Source organism: Balaenoptera ricei, chromosome 6 (genome assembly GCF_028023285.1).
Source record: "Balaenoptera ricei isolate mBalRic1 chromosome 6, mBalRic1.hap2, whole genome shotgun sequence".
NCBI lineage: Eukaryota > Metazoa > Chordata > Mammalia > Artiodactyla > Balaenopteridae > Balaenoptera > Balaenoptera ricei.
In genome coordinates, this window is record NC_082644.1 from 10735286 (window position 1) to 10758025 (window position 22740).

At 42.5% G+C, this 22740-nt stretch overlaps 2 protein-coding genes across 6 annotated transcripts in view; one reads left to right on the top strand and one right to left on the bottom strand.

Moving 5' to 3' along the window:
- FZD3 (frizzled class receptor 3) overlaps nt 1-1477 on the bottom strand; it is a 95504-nt gene extending 94027 nt beyond the window's left edge. For both annotated transcript variants that reach the window (XM_059926211.1, XM_059926210.1), the window contains exon 1: nt 1358-1477. The gene's annotated coding sequence lies outside the window, so the exon portion shown is untranslated. The remainder of the gene's footprint in view (nt 1-1357) is intronic.
- Nucleotides 1478-4812: 3335 nt separating this feature from the next.
- The window catches only part of FBXO16 (F-box protein 16), a 62345-nt gene continuing 44417 nt past the window's right edge, over nt 4813-22740 (top strand). For all 4 annotated transcript variants that reach the window (XM_059926214.1, XM_059926217.1, XM_059926216.1 and 1 more), the window contains exons 1-3: nt 4813-4911; nt 10141-10276; nt 18172-18207. In XM_059926214.1, the coding sequence (XP_059782197.1) occupies nt 10178-10276; nt 18172-18207 (135 nt within the window). In that variant the 5' untranslated portion in view covers nt 4813-4911; nt 10141-10177. The remainder of the gene's footprint in view (nt 4912-10140; nt 10277-18171; nt 18208-22740) is intronic.

Consider the following 22740-nt stretch of genomic DNA (forward strand, 5'->3'; position numbering starts at 1 on the left):
TTTTTTTTTTCCCCTGGAGGAAAAAGATGGTATTGATTTGCTTAAAAGTACGGATGGAAAGCAGTTATCTTGAGGAGTAAATGCTTCTTAATAACAAAACTACTGATTTATCTATTCCTTTGACTGTCAGCACACCACTAAAGGCTAAAAGAAGGCTGAAGAGGGAGGTAACATCCCCAATGTCAGGTCTTTGTTTCCTTGCTCTTGCGGTACTGGCTTTGCCAAGTAACCCAATTCCTGTAAATAAACATGACAGGTCTATGAGAACTACTTCTATAAAATAAGATCTTGCTTGGCTGTTTCTATATAGCAGTTATTCATTTCCATAGCTGCTAGTCTGCTCTGCTGCTCCAACCGATTAAATTTAGAAGGAAACCAAAATTCAAATTCTCATTTTAATTCTGGGCCAAAAACCGGACCTCCTTCCAACAGCAGATATTTTGCAACTTTAAGTTGACTCCTATGCCTGAATTAGTGGCATGTGCTTTTGTTCTAAAAAAAAAAAAAAAAAGAAAGAAAAGAAAAAAAAAGAAGCAGCCGTCTTTCTCTTATTGAGGAGGCACCTAACTCTTCAAAAGCCTCTAGGAAGCTGCTAAAACGTCTTGAAATATTTTAACAGGAGGTTTATTTCAGAGGCTATGGATGAGCTGCCCCGCGGTACCCCAGGGCAAACACACGGAGCATCAAAGCGGGCAGCGGGGGAAGCCTCGGGGAGGGAGCAGCAGACTTTGCGAACTGACGGGAGGGAGGGGAGGGAACAACTTTTAGGACTGGAAACAGGAGGCCGGTCAGATGCTGAGACGCCGCCCGGGCCCGGGGAAGCCTCGACGCGGGTCTCGGGCGGACCCCCGCGCCCCGACGCGCAGCCCTCGGTGCATTGTCCTCCCCGCCGGCGGCCGCGTCCTCCACCCACGCCCCGGGCGGCCCCGGAGCGCCACACGCCCCCGCGGCGCCCACCGAGGCGGAGGGCTGGGCCGGGGGCGGCGCGGGGGGAACGCGGGCCACACTCGCACAGGTTGCCCAGCGCGAGCTCGGGACCGAGAGGGTTAATCCTGTCCGCGAGCATCTGTCCGCCTCAACCCCCAGCCCCAAACCCCGCTCCCCCGCGCCCCGCCGGCCCGCCGCCCACCCCGAGAAGCCCCGAGACACCCCGCCACAGCCCGGCACCCAAGGCTTTTGTTTTGGCCGCGACGAGAATAACGATCCCTGAGGAGGGGCTGCCGGGGCTGCTGGTGGCTCCTCAGCATAGGGTTAGACAGAGGAGCGGGCAGCCGCGGCGGCACCTCCTCAGTCCCCACACTCCCCGAGCCCTCTTCCCGCTGAGCCGGACGGGGGAGCCACACGCTCTGGGGCTCACCTCACACCTCGGGGCCGGGCTCCTGGGGGGCTGCGGCGCCGGCCGTGGGTGGCCGCGGGTCCCTCAGGTAAACGGAGCGACGGAGGACCGCCTGCGCGCGCCTCGGAGCGACCGCGAGCTTTCGCGAGCGCTGGGGCGCGCGGCCAGCGGAGCGAGCGCGCGCGCGCACGCACGGCGCAGGCGCGCTGCGCACGCGCGACCGAGCATTCCCATTTTGAGCCCAGCTGCCTGAAACCCGCTCCACTCGCCTCGTTTTTCCCGGCTTCTAGCCGCGGGTGATGCCTGGCGCTTCCTACCCCCCGCGGAGTCGTTCCGAGCTCTGGAAGCGTTTTTCTTAAATAAACCCCTTTGCAAAGCCATCCCTCTCTTCCCTGCTGAGACAGCGCGCCGACTCTCATCTCTCAAGCCTGGGATGCTAGTATTGGGAGACTACCAGGACCTGTTTTGAGAACCAGTGTGCCCCCGGGGACCCGAGAATTGGAGATGGTTAAGAGGCGGGTCACCAGCTGCTGAGGGTGGCACTGGGTTCAGGTGGAGGTAGTCAACTGGCCTGTTGCAGAGCTCCAGGCTGAAACAACAGAGCAGACAGGATACCTGCCCGTGAACAGTTTATATCTTCTTTACCAACACCTTAGAGAGCAGGTGGAGCTTGTGGTTGATTGGTGGCATTCCCCCATCTTTTGCTGCTTAGGAAACGTTTCTCCTCGCTTTTTCTACATAAGTAATTTTAGAACTGAAAGATTTCTTATAAGTCATCTAAACCCAACCTCTCATTTTTCAGACGCGGAAAAGAACGGTCCAGAAAGGTTAAATGACTTACCCAAAGTCACACAGCGTTTGAATGGCTGAGTTTGGATTCATTTCAAGCCAAAACTGTTCTTCTTTTTGCCTACATTATTTTACCTACCTTTCTCTTCCTTTTCGTCCGTTTTCAACCTAGACTTCACAGGCATCATTTTGATCTGTGGTAGCACACAGGACAAAGTAATACTTTGATCTTGTCGCACAATATGAATGTACTTAACTGTACACTTGGTTAAGTTGGTAAATTTTGGTTCGTATATTTTAACATAATTTTTTTAAAGGTATTCCCTAAATGATAAATAAATGTTGAGCTGAGGCAGCCATAAATACAGTTGAACGTCAGAAGATGAGCTATGGGAAAGCACATCACAAAAGAGATCTGAAGAGACATTTTCAATTTCGTTAATAAATAACGACTCGTGCAGTAACATTAAAAAAAAAAAAAAAAAGTAGTATTGATCCTTAGGCTGATTCTTGGCAAGTCACTGTGTCCTGTGGAGCCAACACTGCCTCTACCGAGAGTGAGTGAAGCAGCTTAGAGCATTTGTGAAAATCTGTATGGACCTGCTTCATGTACTTCCAGATCCCTTGTACCTCCAGATCTTCTGGAGATGTGCTGCTAGCACATTTTTTATGCAATTTACACACGGACACATTGAAGCTGTCAGGCATAGAACATATCTTGGTTCACACCGGGAGGTGGGAATGATGTAGAAATTATCACCGAATGTAGCAACATGATCACATCTCAGAAATAGAACACTGAGTGGTAAAACCAAACTACAAGATATGTAAATTATGGTAGCTCTCTAAAACCGACGTATTGTTTATGAGGTCAACCATGTATATACAGTAAGCATAAAAAGTGGATTAGTGGGCTACACACTAATTTCACGATAGTGGTTGCCTCTAGGCAAGCAGGGTGGGGAATGAGATCTGGGAAGCATGCAAAAGGGGCTTCAACTGTTAATCACACACAGGAAGCAAAATGTTAACATTTAAAAAAATCTCTGTGGGGAGACAAGGGTGTTTCTTACGCAAGTCTCTAAACTTTTCTTCGTGGTTGAAATGTTGAAATGTTTCATTTAAAAGTAATGTTGAATTATCAAGGATATTGAGCCAATGCGCTCACCATGAACACAGCGTGAATGGTGGTGTTCAGCCTTGGAGGGTCAGAAGTCAGACTGATGAAGGGCTGATCAAGGAGAGGTCTAGAGGGTGCTGGTTGAGAGGATCGAAGAAAGGGACCTTATTTTCATGGATAAAAATACTCAGCTCTAACAGGGATAAAATGTTCTGCTCTCTTTAAACCCATCTCTCTTTCATTCAATGCTGTAACCACCAGTAGAAAATCTTTAATGAGCAGGAACTTCACAGAGACACAGCACTCTACCAGCGTGTTGTTAAAACTGGTCTCTTTCTGGATGAACCCGTCTTGAAACCATACATGTTAACTGGTAATACACGGTAATTTAGTACTGCATCTACCTACCTCCCCCAGGCCTCTGCCCCTGCAAAAAGGCTTTGTTTATTCATTTTACATACAACCTGATCATGTGGAAAAACCACTAGGCTGGAATTCAGACAACCTAGGTTCTAATTTCAGTTTGGCCACTTACTGATCCTTTGTCAACTCACGGAAAGCAACAACCTCTATGAGCTTCACTTTTGATTTTCTTTTTAAATGGGAGATATACAAATGCTGCCTATTTCAAAACTATGAAACGATACAAACAGTTTACATTTGTTTGCATAGGAGTACATTTTTATCTATTTTAGGAAATATTAGTGAAAAAGTCTTTTTTGTTTTTCTAATTTGTTTAGCTGCTGCCCATAAGAACTGCTTTACGTTTACCAGAGAAGCTCCGTTCTGAAATGTTGAATGTTTTGTTTTTCTCTAACACTTGTTTATAGTTCTATCACAGTAGTTATCACTGTGGTCCTTATGGTAGTTATATCTACATTGCATTTTCCAGGTTTCCTCATTAGATTTCTTTTTTTATCCTTGCATTCTCACTCCGCCTCTCATTACATGGTGGATGCTCCACAAATTTAATTAAATTAGACTGATCCTAAAATTTCCCAAATTTGGAGCTATTCTTATTAAGGCATGCCATCTGCTGGTTCCCTGGTGTATCCATCAGTCGGCCTGAATTCTTTAATCCAATAAATTAAAAGTCATGGTGAAGCATTTGCGAGTTTGTGTGTTGGGCAATTTTCCCACGTTCTTCCACTTCCTGTGTGCAGGTGCTATTCTTTCACTGAACCTCTTTAGAATTCTTTTTCCTCCAACCTTCTTTTACCTGTTGGCCACTCTTAAAACCCGGAGAAATGGAGTTGACATTTTGGAACCCTGGAGCTACCAGAACGATATAACTGGGCATGCTCAGTAGGTTGGCCTGATTTGGAACACACTTATGTCTTGAATGAGGGCTTTTAAGGCTGTTTATTTCAGGATCGGCTGCATCTTCGTACTAGCATAATATTGGGAGATTGCAGTCCCTGCCACCCTCTTGGCGCTCACACTTTTTCTTTTTATCCGTGTGCCCAATTTTGGAGCCAGCCCTCCAGGATCTCCTGGCCAATCAAGAGACCACACATTGTTGCCTAAGAGACCCCGGATGCCAGAGAAAAGATTTATAGACGGTGATTGGACTGCTGGAAGGGGTGGGGGCTAGACAGAGTCAAAGAAACAGCAACTACGGCAACACCAGCGCTAGAGGCTTGAAGAGAAAGACGAACCAAAAGAGGTGAGAGCAGTGGGCAGTGCATGAAAAAGATGGAGGCTTTCGTTTGAGAGCTCCGCTCTCAGATCCTCCTGGGTCTCTCACAAGCCTTGGCAGTGCCCCCCCGGGAATTACATTTTGCTTCGTTTCAGCTGCAGTTCAAGTGACAGATGCTTCATATTTCTGAAATTAACAACCAACAAATAATTGTTTCTATGCCTATCAAGCACTAGCTCTTTGCACGGTATTATAGTTTTTCTTTGTTTCTACTTAGTTGAATATCAGATGAATTCATATTTAAGTCTAACCATACCCTCTTTCCTGATAATTTCCTGATAATATCTGATCTCCTCTGACGATACTGCAATGTACAATGGGTGAGATGTATGCTAGTATAGAAACTCAATCCTCTTCCCCTCTGTAAACTCCAAATAAAAATCCGATCGTCCTAAGTTTAATCCCAGTGCTCAGTTCCTAATGTTGAGTTTTATCCTTCCTTTCCACTAGTTTTAAGCCTTAAACCGCCTCCCCTCCACTGTTGTATTCATTCATTCAGTTGACTTAACAAATATTTATTGAGCACCTATTACGTACTACTGAGATTAGGATTCAGGTGAGCAGTGTCAGGAAACCACCTAAGCAAAGAAGCATCAGTTTTGTACCATGTTCTGTGATCTGAAGTTCAGTGTGTCTGGGCAGATAGTGCATGAAGGGAGAGAAAGGAGGATGAGGCTGAAAAGGTAGGTGGAGGTAAATTCACAGTGGACCTAGATTTGCGTGCTGAGGAGCCTGGATATTCTGTAGCCATTATCAAGCCTCTGAAGGTTTTTGAGCTGAAAAATGACAGGTATTTTTAAAAAAATACCTCCCAAGGAGAGTGGTGATTAGCAAAGGTTGGGGGGTGGGGAAATGGGGAAATATTGATCAAAGGGTGCAAACCTCTGGTTATAAAATGAATGAGTTCTAGAGACCCTATCTACAGCATTGTGACTATAGTTAATAATAATGTATACTTGAAATTTGCTAAACGAGTAGATCTCAAGTATTCTCATCACACACACACACACAAACGGTAACTATGGGAGGTGATGGATATGTTAAATAGTTTGATTGTGGTAAGCATTTTACAATGTATACATGTATTAAAACATCACGTTGTACACCTTAAATATATACCTTTTTATTTGTCAAAAAAACAACAAACAAACAAACAAAAAACCTCTCTAGCAGTAGACTGTTAGCTCCATTATAGCCAAGACTCTCGTCTTTGTACCTCTAATACAGGCCTAATAAGGTCCTTAGTGAAGTTGAATAATGGTGACAGTGTGAAGAATGGCTTAGAAGATGGAATTGGAGGTACGTGGCCACTGGAACTTTACCAGAGGACCTATCTTTGCCTTTAAACATGGAACTAGAACCACACATTGGGGGCAAGGGCCATAAGCCCTTTTTCTTCCTTTTTATCCAAAGAAAAATTAAAGATGAACGTTCAAGGACAGCCATTAAGGGGAAAAGAGGTCATAAAAAAGCAACAGCAAGCTTTGTATGTGGAAGGAGGGAAGACAACTTGCTTTGTCTTGTTATTTTTATGTAGTATAAAAGTGTCTGAGTGGTCTATACTGTGAACCGGTGTGGGCATGCAAATATGCACGGTGCCCATCGTCTAGAATGGATGGAGGAGGAAAAACTGTAAAAGGATAATGACAAAAGACAGAGCAGGGCACCTCCATTTGCCTGCTTCAGCAAGAGTATTACCAAGAGGGCTCTTTCTCCCGGCCTGGCCCATCTCCTGAAAACCAAACTTTCCTCAAGTTGATTTGAAGAAAGCCTAATTCAAATAATTTCTAGCTCTGAGGACCCAGGAAAAAGAAAACAACCAGTGTAAGGCCTTGGGGAGGCCCTAAAAAAGCTACTTTGTCCTAATCAGAAATTGTGCCTAGAATCAGTCAGATTGTTTCCTACACAAACTGGAAAGAGAGAGAGAGAGTTTCTCAGCTTACAGCAGGAGTTTTCATCATATTCTCAAAGAGTTTTATGGCCCTGAAAAGAAAAGATTAAAAACAATCGGTTTAGGGAATTCCCTGGTAGTCCGGTGGTTAGGGCTCCGCACTTTCGCTGCCGAGGGCCCGGGTTTATAGAATTTTTTGTTTTAATTTTATTTATTTTTGGTGGCATTGGGTCTTCGTTGCTGAGTGTGGGCTTTCTCTAGCTGCGGCGAGCGGGGGCTACTCTTCGTTGTGGTACACAGGCTTCTTATAGCGGTGGCTTCTCTTGTTGTGGAGCACTGGCTCTAGGCGCGTGGGCGTCAGTAGTTGCAGCACGTGGGCTCAGTAGTTGTGGCACACGGGCTTAGTTGCTCCACGGCATGTGGAATCTTCCCGGACCAGGGATCGAACCCGTGTCCCCTGCATTGGTAGGTGAATTCTTAACCACTGCGAGGCCCCGGGTTTAATCCCTGGTCGGGGAACTAAAATACCACAAGCTGCACACAGCAGCCAAAATAAATAAATAAATAAATTAAAAATTTAAATAAAACAAAGAATAAGTCAATTGGTTTAAAGAGAAGAAAGGTCAAACATGAATAAATAACAATAACAAAAAAGAAATATGTGATTTTTAACTGGGCAGATCTAGATTCAGTGACCATGCTTTGTACCTATAATTTGCCTGCTCACGTGTACTTTTGTAGCTGCCAATTAATAATACTGTAATGAAATCATTTCTTACACCTTTTGCAACTTAGCTGTTAGGAGCTAAGAATATAAGGACTGATCTGAGCCCCCTTGTTCCCCCTTATGCCAGTGGAGTGGTGACAGCAAAAAACTGTAGGAAGATACTGTCTACTGTTTAAAACCCTGAGATTTTAAAACATTGGCTTTATCTTCAGCTCTAACTTAAACCTGAGAGAGAATATTACATGTCAAGTGAGAGCCTCAAAATTTCAGATCTAGCATTTGGGGAATCCTGTATCAGCTAAAAACTAGTGATTTTTTTTAAAAGAGCTGTCCAGTATTTGTTGCTGTAATTTTCGGAGGCCAGAGGTCAGGCAGGCAAGTAAGTCCTAGCCCCCTCACCCAGCACCACTTCCTTGGATATGAAACCTACCTACAGAGAAGAAGAAAAGCACAAATAAGCAGAAACATTGAGGATACATACTGAAAATACCATCAGTCTGCTTTAAATATTTTTCACCTTAAAATATTTTGTTGTGGCCTTCTAAAGGACAGGCTTTGAGGCACTCTGTAAATGACAGGAAGTTCTAAGAAAGGCTGCAGGGATTCTACTTATCAAGACCACTCATCTGTCAGGCATTCTGCTTGAGCCTTTTTTCTCTAACCTTTGCAACAGCAGTTGAGGGTAGATATGCACATCCTTATTTTACAAATAAGGAAACTGAGATGGATTAAATAACTTGCAAAAAGTTACACAGCTAGTAAGTTTTAGAACCAGGATCCAAACTGTATAAGGTAAAAAGTTTTGGTTGCAAACAACAGAAATAGATTCTAGCTAATGGAAGCGAAAGAGGAGATTGATTTATTGTATCAGCTGGCTTACAAAATGAATAAGAAAGGACAAGGGGCTTCTGAAGGCTGAGGCAGCAATAACAGCTTATTAGCCTGCTCAGAGCACCTATGGTACTTTGAATGACCACCTCAGCTGTAAAGTAAGGCTAAGCCAGCATCAGTAAACTGGCCTAGGGGAATTCCCTGGCAGGTCCAGTGGTTAGGACTTGGCTCTTTCACTGCTGTGGGCCTGCGTTCAATCCCTGATCAGGGAACTAAGATCCCACAAGCTGAGTGGTACAGCACCCCCCCCCCCAAAAAAAAAAGTAAACTGGCCTAGCTTGGTCTCATGACTGGGGAGTGGGAGGCCACCTTGATTAACCGACACAGCAGACTCTAAATAATGAGGGAAAAGTAATTCCTAATGGAAACTAGAGTGCTTTAATCAAATGAAGGAAGACATATTTAGTACTGGGCATCTAAAAACAGCACATTTTCCCCATTAAACCCAAATGTCTGTATCCAAAGTCTTGGCTTTGTCTGTTGTACCATTCTACCTCTTAAATATGGTATCAAGCTAGAACCCTTATTACCTAGATGTCAGAAAGATAAGAGGGGAGGAAGAAGGTCACAAGGGACAAAGATGGAGTGTTTTATATTGCACTGTGATTTTATAAGTACTTCTTCTTTCTGGCCAATATGGTATGTTCTTAGCTAGGAGTGATTCTGGATTTCTCCCCATGGTTCAATGAAAATCAAGCAGAGTTAAATAGACCTGGGTCTGATTTCCAGTTCACCGCTTACTGTCTGTATAAATTTGGGCAGAGAGTGTTATTTCAGTGAGCGTCATTTTCTTCATCTGTAAAATGAGCTGAAACCCACCACCTCATCAGATTGTTATGAGGTTTATTTATTTATTTATTTTTGGCTGCATTGGGTCTTCCTCGCTCTGCGCGGATTTTCTCTAGTTGCGGTGATCGGGGGCTACTCTTCGTTGCGGTGCGCGGGCTTCTCATTGCGGTGGCTTCTCTTGTTGTGGAGCACGGGCTCTAGGCACACGGGCTTCAGTAGTTGTGGCATGCAGGCTTCAGTAGTTGTGGCTCACGGTCTCTTGAGCACAGGCTTAGTAGTTGTGGCACATGGGTTTTGTTGCTCCGTGGATGTGGGATCTTCCCGGCCCAGCGCTCGAACCCGTGTCCCCTGCATTGGCAGGCGGATTCTTTTTTTTTTTTTTTTTTAAAGACACCAATTGTACTTGAATATTTGTTACTTTTTTTTAAAAATTTATTTATTTATTTATTTTTGGCTCTGTTAGGTTTTCGTTTCTGCACGAGGGCTTTCTCTAGTTGTGGCAAGTGGGGGCCACTCTTCATTGCAGTGCGCGAGCCTCTCACTATCGCGGCCTCTCTTGTTGTGGAGCACAGGCTCCAGACGCGCAGGCTCAGTAGTTGTGGCTCACGGGCCCAGCTGCTCCGCGGCATGTGGGATCTTCCCAGACCAGGGCTCGAACCCGTGTCCCCTGCATTAGCAGGCAGATTCTCAACCACTGCGGGCAGGCGGATTCTTAACCACTGCGCCACCAGGGAAGCCCTGTTATGAGTTTTAATTGAGCAAACATAAAAGTTCCTGACATATAAAATGTTCCCAATAAATGTTATCCCTCCCATTCCCTGGTCCCAACGTACTAAAAGATTATATGGTATTAGTATTTTTAGTATTCTGAAGATTATATGATTCATTTCTTCTGCAGGTGTAGTTTTTCTTATGGAAGAATATCCACTTGTTTCATGATGGCATTTGCACCTCCAAAAAACATAGGTGGTCCCAAAATGCAGACAAAGATGAGTACCTGGACACCCCTAAACCATCAGCTTTTGAATAACCGGGTGAGTGATAAGAGCTATTTTATCAGTTGGGTCCACGCCTTAAAGAAAAAAAAGTATTAAAATCTTGGTTATCAAAATATAAACATTAATTGTTTAGGACTGTGTAATGGATGAAAAAACAAAATGAAAGACTTTTTCAGAAACTTTAACTGAATGCTTGTTACCTGGCCAGCGTTGGCAGTAGACACAGAGTTCCTGCCTAGAAAGAAAGGTCTTAGATTTGCTCTTTCCTCCACTGTCACTCCTCCTCTCTCTCACCCCAAATGCCTTTTTGCAGGAACCACCGGAAATGAAAGAGGAGGGGGTGATGTGTGAGGAGTTCCCCCCAAAATAGGTTTTCTTGCTAGAGTTGAGGTTGCTGGATAATGCTGTACATTTAACCAAGTAAATAAAATGAGTCAATGTCAGCTGATTACTCACATTACTCGGATTCTCCTAAGAAGTTTATTTGCCACCTGCATTCTGGGGAGGTGCCAGCAGAATACACCAGAAAAAGCATTGCAAGGTGGAGAGCTGGGTATCATGCGGGCATGTGAGATTGCCAACCTCTGGGGATTTCTACTTCTGCTTCAATTAGGGGCAGAATTTCCAACAGGTCTGTGAGCTCCTATATCGATACTTATATACAAGGACCATATCTAGTTGACAGTAAATTACAATCAACATCAATAAAACTGACCTCATTATCTTGCTCCTACACACCAGTTCTTCCCCCTAAGGAAGGGCATCACTTTACACCAAATCACTCAAGCTGGAAATCTTCCTTCTCCCTCTTGGGTCCAGGGTTTGGTTTTCCCCAACTTACAAGCTAATAACTTAGCCTGTTACTTATGGCAAAGTCACTACTGTTTCACAGTAGAAGACAAGAGATGCTTGGGTCAGAGACAAAGAACTTTCTTACAATGCAGCAAGGGGCGTGAGCATCATGTTTGCACAGGTTCTCCTGGCCCACCTTCTGCCACAGGGGTGATGCAGAGACCCAGATAAATACTACACACACAGTGGGTTTGCACCACAGCTGAGGAACAAGGAGCCCAGGGAATCCACTGCTTTCATACTGAGCATTAGCAAGGCTGCTCTTGGTTCTAAAGGGAGTTAGTACCTCACCCCTCAAGGTTCCTTGCTGCCAGCACAACCTGGAGTAATGGCCCAAGAAAAGGGCAGTCAGGACCTTGCGCTCCTGGCATTTCAAGATATTTAGGAGATGAGAAGCTCAGGAAGGAGTGTCTCCCAGTGCTCCCCCTCACCCCCACATCCAATTCGTTCTGAAGTTCTCTGAGTCTTCCTCCTAGGTCTCTTCATCCGGACCCCTTTTCTCCTTTCACCTGTGTACCTCCAGCTCCACATTCTCAGTTCACGCCCTCATCACCCTTTGCCTGGCACATTGTAGTAATCCCCCAACTGGTTTCACTGCCTCTATCCCTAGCAATCCGTCCTCTCTTCTGGTCCCAGAATGATCTTTCTAAAGTACCAAACTAATCCTATTAAGTAAGACTGTTAACACGCTGCTCCAAAGGGTAAATTCCAACCCCCCGCCCCACACATAGCACTGAGGACCCTTCATGAGTTGACTCAACCAGCATCGCAGTTCAAGCCCTGCCTCTGCCTCCTCTCATCCTACATCTGGGCCAAGCTCTCTCATCCCCTCCACGAGTCATGCTCTCTCATCCCCTCCACGCCTTTGTAGGGCGCTCCTCACGGCCTCCTGTAAGAGTTATCTGAAATGACATTTCTCGGGGAAGCCTAATCCCCCTTGCTTTTCTTTCCTCTCATCACTGTTTACCGACTTCCCCACTTGACTCTAATGTGTTTTTATATGATTTTTCTTTTTTTTTTTTTAGGCCGTGCCATGCGGCCTGCGAGATCTTAGTTCCCCAACCAGGGATCAAACCCGTGCCCCTTGCATTGGGAGCGTGGAGTCTTAACCACTGGACCACCAGGGAAGTCCCGACTCTAATGCGTTAAGGGTTGCGATTCTGTCTTTTCTCTCTGCATCTCCAGAGGCTGATGTGTTTCCTGAAGCACAAGGAATAGAGTCAGAGGTCAACTGTACTCCCTGAGACCTCCTTCATTGACTCTGACCTTCTTGTCCCCACGTCTCTCCTTCCTTAGCCTGGATTTGACCCTTTGCCTCTCTGAACTAACAGATATGCTAATCGCTCTGGCAAAGCTGGAGCATCCATCCTGACCCCTTCTGCTCAGGACTTTCCTGTTTCTACTCATTTGATGCGGAACATGAGCAAATTTGGGAGAGAGACAGAGGAACCAACATAGCGATCGAAATACTGAGAAGTAAAAGGGAGAGGTACTGGAAAGGAAAAAGATAAAGGAAGTGAGGAAAGGAGATCGAGAAATAGGAAAAAAAAAAAGGAGGCACCAGGAGAAACAAAAGGAGAAGCAGAGAAAGAGAGAAATCCAGGCTTCATCCAGCCATGAGCAACAAGCAAGTCTATTGACAGTCTTTTTAAATTCAGCTCAACAATTATTTATTGAGCACCTGTTTGCAATGCTCTTAGTTCTCCAACAGTTTATATAGCAGCTTCTCTGCTTTCTGCCCCCAGAAACTTCAGTGTTTAGTTTTGAAATATGTTTTCTCATAGAATTGTAAAGGTTTTATGCACGTGTGAAAAAGTGACTTGAATTGAAATACATATTTGCTGGATGTCTTGATTTTCAGAAATTTTCTTTGAAAAATGAGAAGTCTTCATCGATTTAGCAGCCATGGAGAAAAAGTTATCTTGATTGTCTGATTGTCTGATTGCCTGTTGCAGGTTGGGTTACTGGAGAAGCAGACTGTGAGATTGGCATGTAGGGCGTTGATGGGGGAAGGCTCTCAGGATCGATACCTGGGGAGGTGTGGGGAGGGAAGAACAGGATGTAGGTTTAGGGCAGAAGAAGAAGCTGGGCTGTCAGGCAGTTGCAACCAGGCCTCCAGGGACCCTGTAGGACACCCCGAAGATCCTTCAGAGTCTTGCATTGCATCAGGGGGCCTGGCCTTTATACTTCCACACTGAGCATTCAGTGGATGCGATCTTGGTCAGGGCAGATCTCTCCAGCTCATGGCTGTCAGCCAGCAGCATTCCCAACAGTTAGGGGGAATAAATCCTTCAATCCTGGAGGGGGATCTGGGCCGCGCATCATAGCAAGCACGACACAGCCTTATCTTGGTTCCTGAATAGCTTTTGTCAAATTTCATGATAATTTCTAAAGATGATATTTATTTTGTTGTTCAGAACTCCCATTTTATTCCAAAATTGTTTTATTTTGGTTTGGTTAGGTTCTAGTTTGGAGTAAAATTATTTTTAAAAATCTTGGGGGATTTCCACTGCAGGGGGCACGGGTTCGATCCCTGGTTGGGGAACTAAGATCCCACATGCCGCGGTGTGGCCAAAAAAATTAAAAAAAAAAAAAATCTTGGCATGTGTATATACCCATATGTCTGTGTATTAATGTACATAGACACACCCATGGAATTTGGATATGTATATACCAAACTATTAATAGTGGTTTCCCCCAAAGAGTTGGATGGCATGGGAAGGTGGGAGGGAGGCCTGTTAGAAGAGTTTTTGGTTTTTACTTTATACAGTGCAATAACATTTCAAATTTTAAAACAATTTAAAAAACAAATATAAATAAAAACAAAGAACAAAAACTCTGAGAATTGAAAACACAAGTTCCAGATCAGCTGTACTAATAATCTCCTGCTTGACTTCAGTGAGTCACTTTCATCTCCGGTCTTTACTACCTTCCTTTGGAAAATGAGTGGGTTGGGTCAGATGACCTCAAAGGTCCCTTCCGGATCTAACATTCTGACTGTGTGAAAAGGTTTAAAAATAGATGGCCAAGGATACAGCTCAGCAGAAGATGTCCATACAATAACTTCAAGGGCTACTGTGTATTTCTAAAACAGGGCGTTTGTCACCAATGATCAGCGTAATTTTGAGGTTCTGTTTTTGGTTTTTAATTTTGCCTTTTTTCTACTCTGTAGTAAAATGTGAAATACGTAACTGTCTCAGACTGAAAGTCACAGGGTTTTAACTTCACAGCAGGCTTTAAGCATAGAGATTGAATTCAAATGTAGACGCCTAAAAAAAATAGCATCATCAGTTTAGGCAAATATAACAGATAATAAAATAATTCAGGCATTGTGAACTTTGAGAGAAGGAATTTTTAAAAGTATGTATTTCTTTGCCATCCAGTGTTTTAATTGAAAATGATCAACATTTCTTTTTCAGTATGGTTCACACATGTAGTATATAGTACATGTTAAAAGGGTGTTCTGAGAAAAAGCACCTAACTACCATACATCTGTCATAATTTAGGAGCCCCGAAATGTCTTATTCCTAACTTTAATGATGTCACATGGTAAAATATGCAACTGCAGTGTCAACAGACTAAAATAACAACCGTGGGATTTTGACTTAACAGCAGGCTCTGAGTAAACTGTGATGTGTAAACAGACTACAGCATTCTGCAAGGAAAGAAGACCCACTTTAATGTTTCCACTTGAAGCAATACGTTTCCCAGCTCTTTTTTTTTTAATTGAAGTATAGTTGATTTACAATGCTGTATTAGTTTCAGGTGTACGGCCAGCTGATTCAGTTATACAAATATATATATATATATATTCTTTTTCAGATTCTTTTCCCTTACAGGTTATTACAAAATATTGAGTATAGTTCCCAGTGGTATACAGTAGGTCCTTGTCGGGTATCTATTTTATATATAGTAGTGTGTATATGTTAATCCCAAACTCCTAATTTATCCCTCCACCCCCTTCCCAGCTCGTAAAGATGAAAAACCTGATTGCAAATCCTTGGAATGAAGACTTGCTCCAAACCAGAAAATATATGATTCTGAGTCTGACTGAAGACGTGACAATTAAATAATTTGTCCCAAATTATATTTCTTGTCAAGGGCAGAGTCAGAACCAGATCTGAGTTTGTCTAGTGTTTCTCCTCTCCCCCTTTACTCCCATCAGTTTCCACTTGGGTCTAAATGCCTTTTGGTAAAGAACTGGATTTGCTTGGACCCTGCTTAGACTTGGTTGTTGGCTCTCTAAAGACTCCACCTCCCACCCTGTTCCTTTCCTGCCACCTTCTTGCTGACTCTCCTCTCCCCTTCAAGTCAGTGGCCCTTTCTTTCCAATGCCCCCTGTTACCATTGGACACCACGATGGTCATCCCAACCTCCTTTTGAAAGGAGGTTGTGGTCTTGGGACCTGATCTTTTTTCCTTCCCACTGTCAGGCCAAAGTGTGAGCAGCGGTTCACTGAGAATATAGGGCTGGGACTTCCCTGGTGCTCCAGTGATTAACACTCCACACTCCCAATGCAGGGGGCCCAGGTTCAATCCCTGGCCAGGGAACTAGATTCCGCATGCTGCAACTAAAAGATCCCACATGCCACAACTAAAGATCCCACATGCCGCAACAAAGATCCCGCATGCCACAACTAAGACACGGCACAGCCGAATAAGTTTTTAAAATAAATAAATAAATAAAACATGTATCAATCTGCCCAACTAAATATAAGCTAAAAAAAAAAAAAAAAAAAGGAGAATGTAGGGCTGGAGGTCAGGATAGGGAAGACCAGGGATCTAGTGAGGAACCAAGTATAGAGTTGAGCTGAACAGACAGTCTGGAACCAATGATTAACTCTTCGGGCCTCTGCTTATCCCCTCTAAAATCAGGGAATTGAACAAAAAGATCTTAGGATGCCTTTTAGCTCTAAAATTCTACGATGTCCGAACCTTTTGTTGTTGTTCCATCAGCAGGTGTTTGTTGAGAGCCTGCCGTGGAGCGTATAAGGGAAAGTGGTTGTAATCTACATGGGAAGATGAAATGAACAGAATCACCTGGCAGGCAGTAGCAAACCCTAGAAAGTCCAGGTGGAGCACGGGCTGCAAGTGGGGGAGGAGCTGGGAGGAGCGAGGGCAGTGGGTGCCGGAAACGTGCTGGTGCCAGGGACTTGGGCTGGGAATTAGATGATTGATAGGATTTGGTTAGACACAAGAGAAGGGTTCAGGAAATATTTGAATCCTGATTTTTCAATCTTCCGTATTCTATAGGTTCTCTTCTATTTTTGTTGTTGTTTTGTGTTGTTTTGTTGTTTTGGCCACGCCTGGGGCATGTGGGACCTTAGTTCTCCAACCAGGGATCGAACCCGCGCCCCCTTGCAGTGGAAGTGCAGAGTCTTAGCCACCGGACCTCCAGGGAAGTCCGCTCTTCTATTTTCACTTAGAAATTCTGAGTTTATCTGTTGCCGTTATTTGAGGGTCCTAGTACCCCAGGTGGCAGTTAATTAGGGGGAAAGGGAGAATGGTATTCTTTTTCTTCTTCTCTAAAGTATAAAAAGTGTCTGCCTGTGATGTATGAGGTTCTGTGGTTAGTAGCAAAGATGACATTTTACAGGCCTGGAGGTTGTTGTTGCACCAGTTATTTCAATCTCCGTTTCGTATGCCCTTTGAAAGTAGAGTTCGAGAGTCTGAAAAAGGAAGGAAAACATATCTGCTGGAAGAATGAAATTAGCTCCTCGTCCTCCTCCACAAAAGGGAAGAAATAGGCCTGAGCTACTTTCCAAATAGGAACGATCTTAACAGTGCGAGAGAATTTAGATAGTGCCAAGAGGAAGGGAAAAACATCAGGCCCAATTTTGAAAGCTGACAGAGGGTGTAGTGTAGGAGTGAGAGAGACATTCACGTCTGTTCACTGCTGTCTCTTCTTCTCTCCCCAGAACTCCCTCCTCCGCCAAACATTCTCACATTAGTTGTCCCTTCCTCACTCATTCAAATATACAAATGACTGATGCTCAGAAAAACCTCTTCACCAGTTTAGAAATACACTCACATTGTACCGATACATCCATAAGGATATTCATTTGTCACGATCACATTCATTTAGTCCGGCAAACATGAGTCCCTGTAATATGCCCTGTACAGCACTCTGCACTGGAGAAGGTGACTAAGACATGGTTTCTATCCTAAATAGTGTATAACGACAAACCTATACGGATAAACACTGAGCTGTAAGCCCAGAGGCGCACATATGCAAGTTTCTAATCCTACAAACATATAAGTCACGTACACCCCCCTGATATGTGAACTCATGGAAATATAAAAACAGAGTCGCTCACTCATAAATTTCACAGGTTCTTATACTATTGATGCTGAAATATTTGGGGGAGGTTCTCCATTTTCCTGTTTTTCCTTTGTCAGTTTTTTCATCTCCTTTCAAATTCCAAAAATGATTTCACTTCACAATTCCATTCTTATTTCTTTTTTTTTTTTTGGCCATGCCGAGTGCCTTGTGGGATCTTAGTCCCCAACCAGGGATTGAACCCGTGCCCCCTGCAGTGGAAGCGTGAAGTTCCAACCACTGCACTGCCAGGGAATTCCCAGCTTTTCTTATTTCTTGCCTTTAAAAAATCATTTCTTCTTTAAGATGAATTATTTCACATGGAGAAACTGAGAAAAAAGAAACTTTGCCCAAGTTAAAAATAAGTAAATGTATTTCCCCAGTGGTCCAGTGGCTAAGAGTCCTCACTCCCAATGCAAGGGGCCCGGGTTCAATCCCTGGTCAGGGAACTAGATCCCGCATGTGGCAACTAAAAAAGATCCTGCATGCCGCAACTAAAAAAAAAAAAAAGAAAAGGTCCTGCATGCGGCAACGAAGATCCCGTATGCCATAACTAAGACCTGGTACAGCCAAATAAATAAATAAAATAAATATTAAAAAAAATAAGTAAAGTACCTTTTCAGGTACAAAATCTGTTTTATACTCAGTAGATATAATGAAAAGCCTGTCAATATTTACTGATACTTTAATGTCTTTTTTGTAACGGGTATTTTGAACCGTGAAATATGAAATCATTCCATTCTTTTTTTTATTTATTGTAGGTATTTGAAGAAAGAAGAGCTCTGCTTGGAAAATGGGTAACTATTTAAAGTATACTTACTTCTCAGTCAGAAAGGGAAAGACAAATACCATATGATATCACTTATATGTGGAATCTAAAGTATGGCACAAATGAATCTACCTACAAAACAGAAACAGACTCAGAGACATAGAGAACAGACTTGTGGTTGCCAAGGGGGAGGGGGGAGGGAGAGGGATCGACTGAGAGTTTGGGGTTGGTAGATGCAAACTATTACATTTAGAATGGATAAACCACAAGGTCCTACTGTATAGCACAAGGAACTATATCCAATCTCCTGGGATAAACCATAATGGAAAAGAATATAAAAAAAAAGAATACAGGTATATATATATATATATATATATATATATATATATATATATATGTATAACTGAGTCACTTTACTGCACAGCAGAGATTGGTACAACATTGTAAATCAACTATACTTCAATAAAAAAATAATTTAAAATCATTAAAAAGTGGGACTTCCAGTGGTTAAGACTCCACACTTCCACTCCAGGGGGTGTGGGTTCAACCCCTGGTTGGGGAACTAAGATCTTGCATGTTGGGTGACACTGCCCCCCCCCCAAAAAAACAAAGTATACTTACTTCTATATTGTGTTATGTTATCATGGAGCCCAAAGAATTCAGTTTGGACATAAGGTAATGAGCAATTGCTCATTCCCTCAGAAGTTTGACTGGTACTTTCTGTATGTATCAGTTAGGGTTCAGTCAGAAAAAAAGAAATCATGCCAGTTATTTTAACAGACATAATTTAATAAATAGAACTGGTTTAAAAAATACTAGAAGACAGAAAAGACAAAAAGGGAACACTGAGGTACCGTGGAGCTAGAGATGCAGGAAGTAGCTACCACCAGCTTCACTGATACATCAGGAGCCCAGAGAAAGGACTCTGGAGCTGGGACCATCCCTGTAGGGGACGTCTACAGAATAAAATAGAGGATATCATGGCCAGCTGATTCTTTTTTTTTTTTTTTATGGCTGTGTTGGGTCTTCGTTTCTGTGCGAGGGCTTTCTCTAGTTGCGGCAAGCGGGGGCCACTCTTCATCGCGGTGCGTGGGCCTCTCACTATCGCGGCCTCTCTTGTTGCAGGGCACAGGCTCTAGTGCGCAGGCTCAGTAGTTGTGGCTCACGGGCCTAGCTGCTCCGCGGCATGTGGGATCTTCCCAGACCAGGGCTCGAACCCGTGTCCCCTGCATTGGCAGGCAGATTCTCAACCACTGCGCCACCAGGGAAGCCCCCAGCTGATTCTGATATATCTGAGGAAGCATGATGGTTCTGGGAGTGTGGAAAAAACAGGATTCAGGAAGCAACTGCTACTGCCGGGGTGAAGAGCTAAGGTGATAAGTGCCAGGAATAGCAAGGAGACAGAAAGGAGTGAGGTTCTTCTCCCTCAGTTTCCCTCTAGTGACCCCTCCCCATTGGCAGTATTTAACAGGGAGCCCGCCGTCAAAGGAGAAATTTGGTTTGCGGAGCCCTAGCCTTCCATATTCACAGAATATGCGGTGGGTTTGGATCTGGGAGATGATGGCTTAGAAATCAGCGCAGCTTATCCACTTAACTCCTTAGCATCCATATACACCCCTCTACATATACTTGAACTTCCAAAGGAAAACTGTAACAACATTATGCTTTTACCTAACGAGATGTGACTATCCTCAGCACAAAGACTTTCACAGTCTTCCTCAAAGGAAACACGGTCTCAGTGACTATTGTCCCTCATGATCAAAGTACCCGTCTCTGAGCAATGTGTACGACTCCTCAAATTCCTCTTCAGTCTCACCTGATAGTCTCTTCACCCAAGAGAACTGAAAACACGGCTATGCAAAAACTTGTGCTTTTAGGTGAATAGTCTTTTGTACCTTTTGAAGTTTTAACCATGTGAATGTTTTTAATCATGTGAATGTATTACCTATTCAAAATAGTACTAAAATTTTATAAAATAAATTCACTAAAGGGACTTCCCTGGTGGTGCAGCGGTTAGGACTCCGTGCTTCTAATGCAGGGGATGTGGGTTCGATCCCTGGTCAGGGAACTAATATCCCACATGCCGCGTGGTGTGGGCCAAAAAAAAAAAAATATATATATATATATATATATTCTAAAATAAATTCACTAAAAATTAATTTAAAAATACTGCAATCTAGCTAAGTTTTTCTCATATTCTATTTATGTTTTTAAACTAACTTTGCATCTGTTACCAGAAACTTAAAAAAGACATTTATTTAGAATGACTATATTTGCACTGTCATTCCACTTACTATTAGTGGAAGTCCCTAAGTTAATATAACCAGGGCTAATGTTCAGCCAGTGCTCAGTGGTATGGCTGACCAGCTGCGGTCTGTTTTGATTGGTTGGTAGCATTGCCAGTTGTTAAGTATTTTCAATATCACCCTGGATGAAGTTCAAGGTCTTCAAACTTTTTAAAAGGTCCTGTTTATTCTTTTCTTTTACCATAACTAATAGAAACATATATTTGCAAAGATCACTAATTATCTATCTACTGCAATTAGCTAAACTACAGGGGGTAAGCATGGTTCTATCATACTCCTTGTTATACATTTCTTGATGCTATCAGACATTTAATAAATATTTTCTAAATGATACTCCCTGGTTTTTCTCTTTTGCCTAACAACAAACTTATTCCTTAAATTCACTAGATCACATAGTAATCTTTATACTTCCATGAAAGCCACATCAATTAAGTTTCAAGGGGATATTTCCAATTTACTTTTTTTTTTTTTTTTTTTTGCCTCACCCTGTGGCATGCAGGATCTTAGGTCCACGACCGGGGATCAAACCCATGCCCCCTGCAATGGAAGTGCAGAGTCTTAACCTCTAGACTGCCAGGGAAGTCCCTCCAATTTACTTTTATTCAATTTTCTCTCTCCATTTTAGTTTTTAAGTTTTTTGTTTGTGTACTTTACAAACAACATAAGAGATTGATAACATAAGAAATGCATTTTCCAAAAAAAGAAAGGAGAAATAAGGATGTTGATTTAAACATAACATTACTTGGGATGTTCATTGCAGGGACTAAGTATTGGTTTTAAAGCTCAATCTAGTATTAGAAATAAAGTCATTTTTTAAAACAATCTGGATAGTAAGAGCCAAGATGTAATATGAGACCTATTCAATGATAAACAATTCAAAAGTATTTTATATTTAGCCATAGAATGTCATTTTTGTTCATACATTTGCACATGGCAAATGTCTGATGTTCTGTACAGTTACAAACAAAATGATTAAGAGAAACTGAAAAAAAGCTCTTCAACTTTGCTGTTCCATGCTATTACTCAATCCATTTTCTCTTAAATCTTCTCTGCCCTTCAATCCCTGTTAGAAAAGGCAACTACTTCCCAATGGACAGAAAACACCAGCAGAAGTATTTTAGTTGAAAAGATAGTGTTTCAGACTTTTTCTCAGCTTCTGCTATGTTGTTAGAAATAATTGTAATGTTATAAAGAATTTGATTAAAGTAGATGGCATCACTTTTAACTTGCTGGAAACAACCATAATCAGAGTTAAAATTCAGAAGAGAAACAGGAAAATATTTTGCAAGTTGCTTGATGAAGATTAATATCTAATGAATGGATAAAGAAGATGTGGTGCATAGATACAATGGAATACTACTCAGCCATAAGAAAGAATGAAATAATGCCACTTGCAGCAACTTGGATGCAACTAGAGATCATCATACTAAGTGAAGTAAGTCAGAAAGAGAAAGACAAATACCATATGATACCACTTATATGCAGAATCTAAAATATGGCACAAATGAAACTATCTACAAAACAGAAACAGACTCATAGACATAGAGAGCAGACTTGTGGTTGCCAAGGGGGGAGGGGGCAGGGAGAGGGATGGACTAGGAGTTTGGGGGTGGTAGATGCAAACTATTACATTTAGAATGGATAAACCACAAGGTCCTAATGTATAGCACAGGGAACGATATTCAGTATCCTGTGATAAACCATAATGGAAAAGAATATAAAAAAAGAATGTATATATGTCTATAACTGAGTCACTTTGCTGTACAGCAGAGACTGGCACAATATTGTAAATCGACTATACATCAATAAAAAAATTGAAAAAAGATCAATAGCTGAGATATATAAAGTTACTACAAATCAATAAGAAAAATACAACTACTCCTACAGAATAATGGGCCAATAGAAGAATGAGAAATACACAAAAATATATGTGGCCAATAAACATGGAAACTATATTCTTTTTACTAAAATTAGAGAAATGCAAATTAAAATAATGAGATTCCCAACCACTCTCTTGGTCTGTGGGGCAAAAATTGAAGAGATAAATAATATCCAGTGTAAGTAAGCATTCAGTGGGGAGTAGTAGGATATGCTTAAGACACAATTAGAGGGAATATAAAATAATAAAGACTTTTAAAAGACAATTTGACAGGATCTATTAAAATTTTAAATGCAGAATCTTTGAACCTATAATTCCACTTCTGTTTATCTGGACTAGAGAAATATTCACATGGGACATGAAAAAATGTGCACAA